Source organism: Nannobrachium achirus (genome assembly GCF_963921795.1).
Source record: "Nannobrachium achirus genome assembly, chromosome: 9".
Lineage (NCBI taxonomy): Eukaryota > Metazoa > Chordata > Actinopteri > Myctophiformes > Myctophidae > Nannobrachium > Nannobrachium achirus.
Window position 1 is genome coordinate 22,909,617 of NC_137818.1, and position 14,734 is coordinate 22,924,350.

The 14,734-nt window shown below is 40.7% G+C and overlaps 1 protein-coding gene across 2 annotated transcripts in view; it reads left to right on the top strand.

Annotated features, from left to right (window-relative positions):
• The first annotated feature begins 12,361 nt into the window (after nt 1-12,361).
• Nucleotides 12,362-14,734, top strand: part of LOC308291093 (acetyl-coenzyme A synthetase, cytoplasmic-like) — a 41,223-nt gene continuing 38,850 nt past the window's right edge. For both annotated transcript variants that reach the window (XM_080733007.1, XM_080733008.1), the window contains exons 1-2: nt 12,362-12,497; nt 12,940-13,132. In XM_080733007.1, the coding sequence (XP_080589133.1) occupies nt 13,006-13,132 (127 nt within the window). In that variant the 5' untranslated portion in view covers nt 12,362-12,497; nt 12,940-13,005. The remainder of the gene's footprint in view (nt 12,498-12,939; nt 13,133-14,734) is intronic.

The following is a 14,734-nucleotide window of genomic DNA, read 5'->3' on the forward strand; positions in this document are numbered from 1 at the left end:
GGTACCAAGATAAAAGACTATCACAAGCTTTAAAGAAATGAATACTGAAATGACAGAAAAGGAAGATGGAATGTTGTGCAAACATATATATAAAAAATGGTGCCTGGATATTGTTTTGTTATATTTTTGATTGACATTCTTTAACTCTGTAAGTTGCCTTGAGAGAATATGGTTATAGACACACCTCCATTTGGCTTCAACTTTGAGATCGCCTCTATCTTTTCATAATTTATTAGAATGTGTAGTTCAACTTTGATGCTGAGATAATCATTATGCTAACTTCTATCTTTTTTGGGGGAGGGGCAGCAGGTTAAAGAATTTAGTTTTTAAAAACATTTAATTTTAAGCACAAATGCCAACTTGCTTTCAGTGCTTTGTGATATTGTGACTTTAAGACCTTGGGTATGGGTTGGGTTTTCCAAAATCGACTTACATGTTAATGTTATTCTCTTCTCATTAGTCAGTGTTAAGAAATTTAAATTAGCTGGACTTTCCCTCTTGATTGTTGGTTGGGGCCGGGTGATATCTTAAACCCGACCCAACAAGGATGAAGTTTAACACATTCAGACCTGTAATAGGTCCTTGTTTTCTATTATTTGTTGTGTTTCAACCATTTACTATAACGCTGGTGTTTAATGAAATGGCATTCTGGAAACGCATGTCAGTTTCTTATGGTGTTTCCTGAGGGGGAACCTTTGATATTAGTATGAAGTTGCTTTTGGGAAGCTTTAATTTACTTTAATGTATTAGCACTGGTTTGACGCACACTTGTTTTAGCACACAAACTCATCTGAGGTGAAAATCAATTGGATTGAAAGACATTCATCATAATCTTTGTCCCTAATGCTTCTGAGACAGAAATAACCTTTACCTACTGTATAAACTTGAAGTTTTAGATGGGATTTGGGATCTTCAGTGCTTGAAGTATGTCAGGAAGTCATTGTGTCATTGTAGTGTTGTTCAGCTTAAGTGAAGGAGAGTATTTTATTATGCAATGCAAGGGGAAGACAAATCTTGTTTCATAGTGTCCTGCTTGCTCCATCCCGATGACATGTTACCTCCCATTCTCCACTGAATATTGTTGGCTTGTAATGGTTTCTGTTTGTGTTCGACTAGGCGAAAAGGCAAACAGACAGCAGACAAAATAATACTAAACGTAATCACTAGTAATAAACGCTTGTCTGATTCAGGTTATCTGAAGTGTGTGTACATTAAGAGCTCTATAAAGTGTTAGTTATTTTATTTTTAGTAGAGGATTTTTCTGCTTAAGCAGATTTACCTAAAGAAACTCACAGTCATTTTATATATTATTGGCCTTTTCAAGAATCTTCAAGAATCTGTAGCCTCATGCACCTCATTCTGACTGGCTAAGGTTGTGACCTACCTAATTTCATGTCTGGTTATTATGTGTTACGGACCGGTATATGAGTTGTAACCAGAACAGTGGGCCCCTGAGAATACTGGGCACCATTTTAAAATCATATATTTATTTATTTTATATTATATATTTGATTTAATATCTAGTCCTTTTTCTTTTCTTTTTTTACATTTAAGGCCAGACATTGCTATAAAACCTGCATGTCATTTGGGGGGATAAAAGAAGAAGTTGAAAAGGTAAATTTAGGTCTGATAATGATGTCCATGCATGTTGAAAACATGTATACTTTACATTCTTTCCGACATATTGAACTGTATCCATATGTATTAGAGACAATGTAACTTTGAATTGGTGGTTAGTATTAAGGATGAACAAAACCATATACATGAACGTAATGACTTCTCATCTTCTACAAGGTGTAATGGAAAATGTTAAATTACTGTGGTGCTTGTCTGACCCCTGACCTCTTGACCTTCCTTATTCAACCAATCAGTGCCAAGATTCTTGTACACTGTGGGCCAAGTGCCACATGCCTCCATGTTGTCTACTTCCTCTCTCTTTATGTACTGTTTGAACTGTTGTTGTTTTTTTGTTATATTCTTTGAGAAATACTCTTTGCTGAATCAAGTTTCTTACAAACAATAAATCAGTATTTCCACATCAACTCTGCTCCTCATTTCCAGTTTGTTTCCACACAATTGATTTCACTGTATGAGATTTGAATTTCTGAGTGACTCAGCAGTATAAATGAGAACTTGCAAATGCACACAATTCTATATTGTTGTAATGTGTACGTTAATAATGTATTGTTTTATTGTTGACTTGATTCTTTCTGAGCGTCACTCAAGAGGCTATAATAATTATAATATAATAACAATAACAACAGCCTAATAATAATAGTATTACTACTTTACTACTACTAGTAGTGGTGGTAGTAGTATATTGTCACTGTCTGGCCAAAACCTCTTAACTCCATTTTTGAGGTTTTAGATTTTTTGGCATAAATCAGGGCTATTGAACACCCTTTACGTCTGAGTATTGGTTAAAATAATATTGGAACCAATGGAAAGTAGTAAAAAGTGCTTGGGACAAAACCTCTTAACTCCACACTTTCTGCCAAACCAGCCAACTCCACCTGATTGGCCCTCTCTTTTTTCATAAATATGTGCTATTGAACACCCTTTACCTGTGTTGGTTAAAATAATATTGAACCAATGAAAAGTAGTAAAAAGCCTTTCGGTCAAAACCTCCTAACTCCAACTTGAGCTCATTTTCCCAAAAAGAGTTAGGAGGTTTCGGCCTGACAGCAGAGATATTAAACATGCAATAACTGTTGTTTGACTGCTTTAACTGCATAGTAACTGAACAACATGTTTTGCATTCTCGTGGTATAACATTTTTGGGAGAAATAGCAGCACATTTTTCAAATCTCTCTCTCTCACACTGCCCTATTTGCCTGTCTCTCTTTCTGCAGATTCCAGGCTTAGACACCCAGAATTCTGCAGCTGTGACATCACAGTTGGCCCCTAGCTGCGGCCAGCCCTGGAATGTCAGTCTATCATTTTGGTTAGAATGTCACAGAGACACAAAGACAGATACAAAGACAGCTATAGTATAACGTTGTCTGTTGTTGCTGTGTGCCTTGAGCTGCTTATAAGTCATGGCAAGAACCGAGGTCAACCCTCAGTCTCAGGTCAAGATGGCGTCTGCAGAAATTGAGGTTTGATTTGATTAGTTGATGAATCTCAGACAATCACATATAGCAATGAGTTGATAATGAACTGAATGAAAATTACATGAAACATTTGAGGATATGGGATGTTTCTTTTTCTCCATATGTATTTTCTCATTTACTTTTATTTAATTTATCCCGTTTCCTTATACAGAATTTCCCACCAATGTCCCTAATTATTTGGTGTAAAGGTGAGCCTTTATTAGAGAAGGAAGTCAACATGATATGAGGACAATTTTCCCAAATTAGGCTAGTGAAAGACTAACTAGTGATTTTCTTTTAAGTGAAGTAACACAAACCATTAAAGGGATGAACACATGTTCTATCAATAATCAAATGCCTGTCATCAATTGGATGGAATTCAAGGATATCATCAGAGCACTCTCTCACCTTCCTCTATTTTGTGTGGTGGTCTCAAATTATTTCCTGCACCTTCTTCCTCTCTCCAAATCTTGCTTTCTCTATTTCTTTTCTCTATTTCTTCTTACTCCCTCTCCATCTTTCGGTCTCCCTCTGACCTTTTTACTGTAAATACCATTTATTTCTTACGATGATTAATTTTTGCATAATAGGCCTACTGTGTTTTATTTGTCTCTCATTTAATGTTGAGGAAAAAAAGGACCCCAATTTAAACCCAAAAGCTTTGTTGGTCTTTATACTTTTAGTTGACCTTGTATCCGTGAATGTAAGCCTACTGTCCTGTACATTTTCCTATGCAAACTTCTAATAAAGTAATCAATCAATCAATCAAGCAAGCAATCAATCAATTAAATGCATTTTGTGCCATTCTCTTCATCTGGGGTGGTCTCTCGACTCTCAACTTCTTTCCTCCACCCTCTTCCTCTCTCCCAATCTTGCTTTCTCTATTTCTTCCCTTTCATCTGTCTAAATTTAGTCCAGATCAGTTTTCCAAAAATCTTAACCCCGAAGGCAAATCTTGTTCATTTATGGCATTCATGTTTCCTAGGGGTATTAAAGCGTGCTGAATCCAAATCTGCTGTATGCCCAGCTCGAACATGGCCGCTAAGACCTCAAAATGGACCATTTAAAGATGCTGAAACATAAAAGTGCCAATATCTTGGCTTCCAAGCCACTTTCATGCTTTAGTGTTTGTGTGTGTGTGTGTGTGTGTGTGTGTGTGTGTGTGTGTGTGTGTGTGTGTGTGTGTGTGTGTGTGTGTGTGTGTGTGTGCGTGTGCGTGCGTGCGTGCGCGCGTGCCTGCCTGCGTTCGTGCGTGGTGTGGGCTGTCATTTTGTTCTGTTGCTGTTGGTAGTCATGGTTGCCAGTTCCCACCGGATGTCACGTGGGAGTTCAGACTTATCCAGACCATAATGAATAACTGATAGCTTGCATAACGTCTTCAGGCTGGGACTTAAATCTAAGATGTACAGGTGATCAGTTAGTATATTTCCTGCTTGTGGGAATGGTCTATTGAATCCTCCAAAGATGATGATACGACCTCCCACCATGCAACAGCACATCCCACGCATCCTACAGGGGTTTTTCCCCTTTGTCTCAACCTGCTTCCAGGAAAAGGTCTCTGGACTGAAATTCCACAGATCATTAAAGCGTTGTTTCCCATTCCAGCCACCAAATACGTACAGCTCTCCATTGTAGGCAAAGGCTGAATGACTTGAACGTTTTTCTGGGAGAAGCTGTGCAGAAGGTGTCTGCAGCCAGCAGTTGGTCTCTGTGTCAAACACTGTATTGTTGTTTAAGTTCCTCTGGCTCCCCCAGCCCCCAAATACAAACATCTTTGTTCCAATGATGGTGGCAGAGTGATATGTTGAAGCAGGTGGAGGAGTGCCTCTGGTGTTAATTAAAGACCAGACCATTATGGTGGTGTCCAACTTGTAGATGTCATTAGTAATAGTATATCCATTCAGCTGGGTGTTTCCTCCATACACATACATGACCTTCTCCAGGGAACAGGCTGAGTGGGCATACCTTGCTTCTGGAACAGTTCCAGAAATATTGGGTTTGAACCAGCTGTGGGTGTCAACATCAAAGGCATAAAGCACATTGCAGTAAGGAAACCCTCCCCAGATGTAGACAATTTCTTCTACCAGCACAGCTGTGTGGCCCCAGCGCCCGGGGGGAACCTCAATGGGACTTTTTCCTCTCGGATTTGTCACTGGGGGCAACTTTCTCCAACGCAAAGACAATGTATTGAAGATGTGGGCTTCAATCTGATCACTGGTTTTCACATAGTTGTATCCTCCAAATGAGTAGAGTTTGTGTCTGACTACCACAGCAGCATGGTAGGAATCCTCAGGACCTCCATTCAGATATATTGTCCAGTGAAACATTTCACACTCCTGCACCATCGTGAATCAGTTCAACACATATACAGGATTTGTTATTAAAGGACAGTTTAATTAGTTGGAATAGTTGTTGAATGATATCTGGTTTATTGGACTTTTACTTTTTAAGACAAACTGTACATTGGTTGTGATGACAATGTTGTGATGTCAAATGCGTGATGATGTAATTATGTATTTGGAATTTAGATCCATCCAGATTAGTACAGCGCCCTGGTGGATCCCAGTCAACTAAGTATAGAGGGTTTAAGTGGCTAGACTGTCATGATCCCAGATATTGGCGTGACTAGACACATTTATGTACATAATTATTGGGAATATAAGTTATATCAGAAGTTGTTTGGAAAAATATTAACAATTGAAATGCATACAGAAGTTTAAAGAAGTTTCCCTCAAGTTTCAAATCAAAATATTTAGTTTAAAATAATCGACCTTGTTTAGTCAAAAATATTTTTTGTAATATAGCCTATATCAGCATAGTGGTGGCTGCCATCTTTAAATGGTCCATTTTGAGGGCTTAGCAGCCATTTTTGAGCTTGGCATACAGCAGATTTGGATTCAGCACACTTTAATACCCCTAGAAAACATGCATGCCATATTTAACACAATTTCCCTTCAGCACTTTAAATAAGGACTTTTTCCTAAAATCATCGCTTACCGTTTCCTTCCATCTTTCGCTCTCCCTCTGCCTCAGATCTTTTGCACGTTGTCGCCCCCTGCTGTACTTGTATCCTTTCACCATTATAGCGGAAAGCCTGGTGATGCGAGGTTATTTCACCATCAACCCTCACAAGTCAAGTAGGCAAACTAGCTGTCGTTTTGATTGTCATTGATTGACTGCATTAGAAGTTTAGGCCTACATAGGAAAGGTGCAGGACAGTACAGTTCATTGATACAAGGTCAACTAAAAGGATAAAGACCAAGAAAGCTTAGGCTTGGCTTTACTAAAATACTAATATGAATAGGCTTTTTTGTTACCACCGCGCTCTGACTTGGGTTTTGACGAGCCTAATAATATTCTATGAAATATATCATTACACAAAACTCCATTCCATCATCTGATCACATAATTCACTCAGGGTTTTTATTTGGAACTTGTCGTGGCTCGTTAATAAAATCAATTATATAGGCCTATTCGTCTGAATCTGTCCACATCGGTCCATGACAATTCCACAACAATGACCTGACCTGCCCCTGACACAGCAACACAGTAAAATTGATTGTACAAAAATATAATCAAATGGACGCTTATGGGTCCATCCATTTGAATACACTTTCTGAGTTAAATTAACGCTGAGGATTTTACTGTTGACATTGTGCCCGGCCGAATGCTCCAGTACTAGCCATAAATTATAACTACCAGGAGAGGATGCTAATATGCGGAGGTTATGTCTCTCCAGGAGAGACATAACCTCCGCATATTAGCACCCTCTCCTGGTAGTTATAATTTATGGCTACTCCAGTACCATGGTGGTGAGTGAACAACAGGCCATGCTGAGGTGACTGACTGGGTGAGGCGAGGTCCACACTGTCTCCACTCACTGCAATATAGAAATACTCTGTTACAAGTAGCTAAAGGTCCAGAATTAAAAATGTACTCATGAGTAAAAGTATGGAAGTGTCGGCATCAAAATGTAGGCCAACTTAAAGTACCAAACTTTAAGTTGGCCTACATGTCAACAGACAACAGAGAGTCGACAGAGGAAGAGGAGAGTAACGAAGAAACGTTCTATGGTTTCCCTGCCTCAGCCGTGGCTGGCTCGAACCATGAGAGTGAACTGTCAACAGACAACGGAGAGTCGACAGAGGAAGAGGAAGGGGCTGGAGAGTCAACCGATGAGTCGACAGAGGAAGAGGAAGGGGCTGGAGAGTCAACCGTGGAAGAACAAGCCCCATCTTCCCAATCTTTCTCTTTCTCCCTATCGCCAATGCCCCTCCTAGATTTCACGAATGGGATGAATGAATTAATTAACAAAGGGATTAAAATGACCCCGGCCAGACGCCAGGCCAAACGCCCGGCTCCACAACCGCCACCGGCCAAATGCCCGGCTCCACAACCACCATCTTTGAAAACGGACGAAACTGACCCTGCCATGCCCCAGAAATCTGTGGCCTGGGTTCTTTCACCCCCACCCATCCCTCCACGACCTAAACGAAAGAAGAACCTGGCCTCCCAACGAGCTGGGACAATACTGGGCCAAAACATGGCCTCCCAGCTGAACATGGTTCCACGACCTCAACGAGCTGGGACAATACTGGGCCAATACATGGCCTCCCAGCTGAACAATACATTCAGCCACTGATATCAGTTGGGTCCGATATTATACCCAGCAACAACCGTATCTGGACCCGATGCTCCTCTAGGCGCTTTTACTAAGCAGGCTCACAATATTTCTACTGTAATTTCAAATAGAGTGTCCAGGACAAGCAGTGGCTCTGCTAATCTAGCAAATTTAACTTACATACCCTGTAGGGACTATACAGTAGAATGTCAAAAAATAAATCTGGCCCTCTTTAACATCAGGTCACTTTTAAACAAGCCCTCCTCTGTAAATGATCTAATCTGTGAAGAGAAGCTAGATATAATCTTTTTAACAGAGACTTGGCTGGGCACAGATGGAGCTGTTGCACTTGGCGCCGCCTGCCCACCAAACTATCATTTTATTCAATCAGTGCGCGAAGGAAAAAGAGGTGGAGGTTTGGCGTACATTTTCTCTGACATCTTTAAATTCAAGAACCTGTCTTTTGGAAGTTTTTCATCCTTTGAATACCAAGCTAACTTATTTGAGAGTAAATCCTCTGTTCTAATGATTACCATATATCGCCCACCAAAATGTAGCAAAGCCTTATTTCTTACAGAAATATCAGAACTTTTATCTATCTGTTCCACTGACTATGAGAGAACCTTGATTGCTGGCGATGCAAATTTACATGTGGATATTGTTACAGATGTTACTGCTATGAGTTTCTTACAGTTATTACATTCCCTTGATTTTGTTCAGCATGTTACCGGGCCAACCCACAATCAGGGCCACACCCTAGACCTGGTGATCTCTAAAGGGCTAAGTATTTCTATGGACAGGATCATCGCTAAGCCTGACTTATCGGACCACTATTTACTGTGTTTTAATATGACTGTCTCTGATCTAGAAAAATACAATAGAGAATATACTATAAAAAAGAGATTTTTCAGGGCATCGGCAGCAGAAGAGTTTGCTCGCCATCTTGCATGTGCACCCCCCCTTCCTGATATTCCCTCAGTAAATGATATGGTTCAACATTTTAATCTTAAATTAGAGTCAGCTCTGGATATAGTGGCTCCTATGAAAACTAAAAAGAAACATAAAGTAAAAGAAACACCCTGGATAAACGATCATATACGCTCACTCAAGAAACAATGCCGCAAAGCAGAGCGAGCTTGGAGAAAAAATAAACTAACTATCCATCTACAGATTTTTAAGTCATTAACAGCCACGTACAATAAAACCATGCGTCTGGCTAGGCAGGCCTATTTTTCCGGAATTATTAATGAGAACAAGAACAATGCTAGGGTCTTATTCTCCACTATTGAACGCCTCTTAAACCCCCCCCAGTCCTACAAGCAGTCACTCCTTGCCTCTAAAGCAAAGTGTAATGAGTTTGCATCCTTCTTTGACAACAAAATTGTGAACATTCGAGCTGGTATTATGAATAATACTGTCACAAATGCAAATGCGGTTAATGGTGCCATGTGTAAAAGTGTAGATAAATCTAGGGGCAGCCTAGTATCATTTTGTGAAATTGATGAAGAGGAACTTCGTAAAACCATATCGCAAATGACATCGTCTTCTTGCTCGCTGGATGCAATACCCACGCCATTTCTCAAAGAGGTTGTAGACTGTGTGATTGGAGATATCCTAAAAATAGTAAATAACTCTATACAATCAGGTGTCTTTCCAGAAACACTGAAAACGGCCGTAGTTAAGCCCTTACTCAAGAAACACAACCTCGACCCGTCCATGCTGTGTAATTATAGACCCATTTCCAATTTGCCTTTTCTGGGCAAGGTCCTAGAAAAAATTATCTTTCATCAATTGGATGTATTTCTGCAGAACAATAAGGTGCACAACAAATTCCAATCCGGCTTCAGGAAAGGACACAGCACAGAAACTGCACTTTTAAAAGTAATTAATGATCTTAGGGTGTCTGCTGATAACAAAAATGTATCCGTTCTCCTACTGCTGGATCAAACGGCGGCTTTTGACACAATTGACCATACAATTCTAATACAACGTCTTGAACACTGGGTAGGGCTGTCAGGCACAGCTTTGTCCTGGTTTTACTCCTACCTAACAGGCAGAAGCTACTTTGTTAATCTAGCTGACTTTGAGTCAAACAAACACAACATCTGCTCTGGTATTCCACAGGGCTCAATTCTTGGTCCTTTATTATTCTCCCTCTATATACTGCCGCTGGGAGAACTTATTTCCGCTCACGGTGTGAATTTCCATTTCTATGCTGATGACACCCAGCTGTACCTTTCGGTAGCTCCGGACGACCCCTGTGCTCTAGACCCATTGCTGACGTGTGTGTCTAGCATAAAATGCTGGATGAGTGAGAACTTTCTCAAACTAAATGAGGACAAGACAGAAGTTCTCATAATTGGTTCTACTGCGCAGAGAGAATCAATAATAAGTAGACTTGGTAACCTGTCTAAAGAAAGTAACACTTCTGTAAAGAACCTGGGAGTGATCATTGACGCTGAATTGAATTTTAATACACACATTAATCATGTCACCAAGATTGCCTTCTTTCACCTTAGAAATATTGCTCGAATTAGAGCCTATCTAACATTGGACGATGCAAAAACGCTGATCCACGCTTTTGTTTTCTCTCGGCTTGATTACTGCAACGCACTTCTCTCTGGTCTGCCAAAGAAAACAACTGACAGTTTGCAACTTGTTCAAAATGCGGCAGCCAGAGTTTTAACTAAAGCTAAGATGAGAGAACTTATTACTCCAGTCTTAGCGTCGCTACACTGGCTCCCGGTTGTTTTTAGGATTGATTTTAAAATTATTTTACTTGTTTATAAAGCTCTAAATGGTCTGGCACCTTCGTACCTCTATGACTGCCTGCATAGATACGTTCCAAACCGCCCACTCAGGTCTTCTAGTGCTGACCTACTCGATGTGCCTAAAATGAAATATAAAAAATATGGTGAAGCAGCTTTCTGCTTCTACGGACCGACAGTTTGGAATAAACTCCCACTACACCTAAGACAGGCAGCCTCTGTGGATAGCTTTAAAGCACAGCTCAAGACCTATTTCTTTACTCTTGCTTTTAGCTGAATTATTTTTTTATCTCTTTGATGCTATTGACGTCCACACTGTTCTGAAATTGTTCTTCAATGTTTTATGTTTTTATTGTTCTGCTTTATTGTATTCATGTGTATTTTATTTTTTCTGTTAAGTAACTGTGCTTCATTTTCTGCTCTGTAAAGCACTTTGAGCTGCATTTCATGTCATGAAAGGTGCTATACAAATAAAGCTTTATTATTATTATTATTATTATTAAAAGTAAAAAAGTAGTCTACAAAATGTTTGAAAATAGCACTAGCAGATCTACAAGCTACAAGAGCCTAGTCGTGTGGTCATAGAAGGCAGTGCAGTGCAGGGAGGGCAGGGGCAGCCCTAGCTCTGGTCCATCGCGTCACCTCCCGGTGACGCTCTGACAGACCCGTCGGGAAATGGCTAGACTCGAGGCCCCTCCGAGCGCTCAACATCAGTCAAAATAAACAAAACTGTTTCACTACTCACCAAACCAAAGGTAGTTTTGCGTTGTTGAAAGTCTATTCTCCGCGGTGGTGAACCCCTCAGCACCCCATCTACTCTGTAGAATACATTATTTTTGGCATGAAATAAAGTGCATCCAACTCGACCGCCGCTTATTTCCGGGTTGTGAACCATTGTATATGCGGTGGCCGCTAGGTGGCCTGAGGTGTGTGCGTTTTATTTCATGCCAAAAATAATGTATTTTACAGAGTAGGTGGGGTGCTGAGGGGTTTACCACCGCGGAGAATAGACTTTCAACAACGCAAAACTACCTTTGGTTTGGTGAGTAGTGAAGTAGTTTAGTTTATTTTGACTGATGTTGAGCGCTCGGAGGGGCCGACAATCTCGAGTCTAGCCATTTCCCGACGGGTCTGTCAGAGCGTCACCGGGAGGTGACGCGATGGACTGGACATGCATGACATGATGATGCCAAGAAGTGTCGTCTCGTCACTGTAAAATGCAATAGACGTTAGAGTCCACTAGAGGTCAGCGGTCTACAACATAAACATCGTTGCTGAGGGGAGAAGCGATTTGACCGTGGAAAGGAGTTGGGTATTTTAGTATTTTTAAGGAGTGCAGTGCATCTCTCCATTGGAGCACTTACTGATTTGCTAATAATCTGTTTGTATAAATGTTATTTCTGCAACTCAAAATGCATTCAGTATTCTTTTGTCATATTTACATAGCGTCATAGTTGTCACTTGTCAGGTTATCTTATTGGACAATGAATTGAATGGGGGCCAGAGTCAGACACAGTTGACGCGAGCCATCGAGCCATCCATGGAGCCATCCCCCCAGCTGCATGCTGGAAATCTAGTTCCCATGGCCCAAGGGGGTTGTTGCGCTGTGATTGGATATGTGGTTGTCAAGGTGATAACGTTTTCCAAGTTTATAACATTCTGTACCACGACTACATTAAGAGAGGTAACTTTAGCCTGTTTGTTTGTACAATACATGAATCATTTTAGCAAACTCTTACTCGTGGCCATGGGTATGTGTATGATGAGTAAGCAGAAATCAACAGTTGCCCTTGACAACCAACTAGCCAATCACAACACGACGGTCCCTCCACATGATGGGATCTTCTCTACTGGGCTACATGCACGTCTCTCCCTATGGTCTCTCCTTGTCCCCTGCTCTCTGTCAATAGAAAAGGAGGACGGGAGGAGGAGAAAGCAGTGACCCAAACCACCGAGGCCGTCCATAAACCTGCAGCATGAACGTTCTCTTCCTGAGGTCTTGAAGCGTGTGCTTTGGTTGGTTTCGTTTCAAGTGCATTTCTCGCTTCCTGACTGTTAGCTTAGCCCGTTAGCCTGCACACTGACTACTACTATTACTACAGTGCTTGCTTGTCCTGTCTGTGCAGCGCGCAACTGGAAACAAGCATTTAGGTACTCGCCTGGAAGAACTGCAAAAAGGAATACTTTCTTTCTTTGGTCAACAAAAAACTGCTGCAGATTTTTATTTTGTATAAATATTATTTTTATTCTTTGCATGCATCGTTGTGGAGAGGACAGCATCTTCAAAAACAAGGAAGTGTGTATGAACTTAGTTTCTATCCCAGAGCTACTAGCTTTACTATCGGTGTAACCTCGCCATCTGTCCCGTTTACGATCGCTTCTTCTGACAACAGCCTGGTGTATTGTTCCATTGATAGATTTGAAAAGGCTCTTTTTTTGACTCGTCCTTTCGCCACAGATATCTGCAGATCTGATCAGATATCTGACCATTTATCTGAAAAGCCTAGGATCAGTCTGAAAAGAGATGATTCCCGATAAGGCGCCGAAGGAGGACGTGTTCCATGCATCGGGGGACCTGAAAAAGGAGGCTCACATCCCCAACTTTGACAAATACAAAGAACTCTATGTCAAATCCATTGACAGCCCAGATGGTGAGTGGCTCCGTCTTAAGTTACACTTTAAAATGTAAATCAGTGTTTCAAATGCATGAATTAAACACTGAACATTTGACTGTTGAAGTAAAGTGAAGTAGACTGAAGCCAAAAGGATCTTGGAAACCTCGTTGAATCCAGACAAGGTTATTGCAGTGCAAGGCACCTGCCACAATCAGATCCACAGTGAAATCCAGAGTGTTAATATAACTCTTATGTACATCATGGTTACATTTGATTATTTGTACGCTCTCAGATATATAAATGAACACTGTGGATTTGACTGTGTATTATTTATCAGATTTCATGTCTAAAGGCTGAGTGAGCCTGTAACGAATGGAAAGTCTTTGGATCAGTTCTCAAACATGTTAATGTCAAGGACCCCATATTGATACAGTATGTATATTGCTGCAGACCCCCATTTAAAAATATGTTTTTGTACCAGGGAGAGATCTTTGTTGTTAGATTAGATTATCAATTTAATTATCAACATATACAATATCTAAATTCTAAAGGTGAACTTCAACTGTACCTCATTTTATTGGGGGGCCCCCTGGAACACCTTCAAGGACCCCTGGCTGGGGGTCCCCGGACACCACTTTAGGAAACACTGCCCTAGGTTGTTTTGAGAGCCCCTCCACAAGGCTAACCGTACAACACAACCCTGTATACAAACCTATAGAGGGTATGCGTGTGACATCATCATACCAGGAAGTTGTGCGGAAACGCCTACTGAGTGGCAAAAAAATACTTTTTGGCCTTGACAGCCCATACATTCAAAAAGAAATGTCCTATCTGATTGCATTGTCTTGTTGTTGTGGGTTGATGTTTTTGTGTGTAATAAGGCTGAGAGTGCTCCTGGCACAAGCATTTCATTGTATGTCTGTACCTGTATGGATATGCATGTGACTAATAAACCTGAACCTGAACCTGAACCTGATTAAACAACGTTAACGTTAAACTCACTTTGCCACTCACTTTGCAACTCGATTTCCCATTCACTTTATGCATGCGCATACCTTCTATATTTTGTTCTCTAGCTAGAAACAGACTGACTGTGCTCTCTGCCAATAACTTATATTTGAGTTTCTGTGAGTGTACTGTACATGCATGCTATTGACTTCTGGCACTGATTGTAGTGCTCCTCTTCACAAGATGAGTGTTTTGAGTGTGGAGTGATTTGAGACAAAGATTATTTTTATTGTTTACAAAGATATTTAACGAAACACTTAGTTTACGTTTACGATAGTCTGCAGGCTATGATTTACACAGTGTAAAGATGTGTAAAATCCAACCTGTTTTCCCATTCATTGAGACTGCAGGGATAACTGTGTGTGTGTGTGTGTGTGTGTGTGTGTGTGTGTGTGTGTGTGTGTGTGTGTGTGTGTGTGTGTGTGTGTGTGTGTGTGTGTGTGTGTGTGTGTGTGTGTGTGTGTGTGTGTGTGTGTGTGTGTGTGGTTATATTAACTCTTGTGTAAATGGTGAGGTGTAAATGGTGAGGCGATGAGGCCAAGGTCCGACGAGTTGCTCAATTTCACAATTAGCATACATAATTGCAAAAAACTATTTGTGATTACTTGCCCTTAGTCGGCTTTGTGTGTG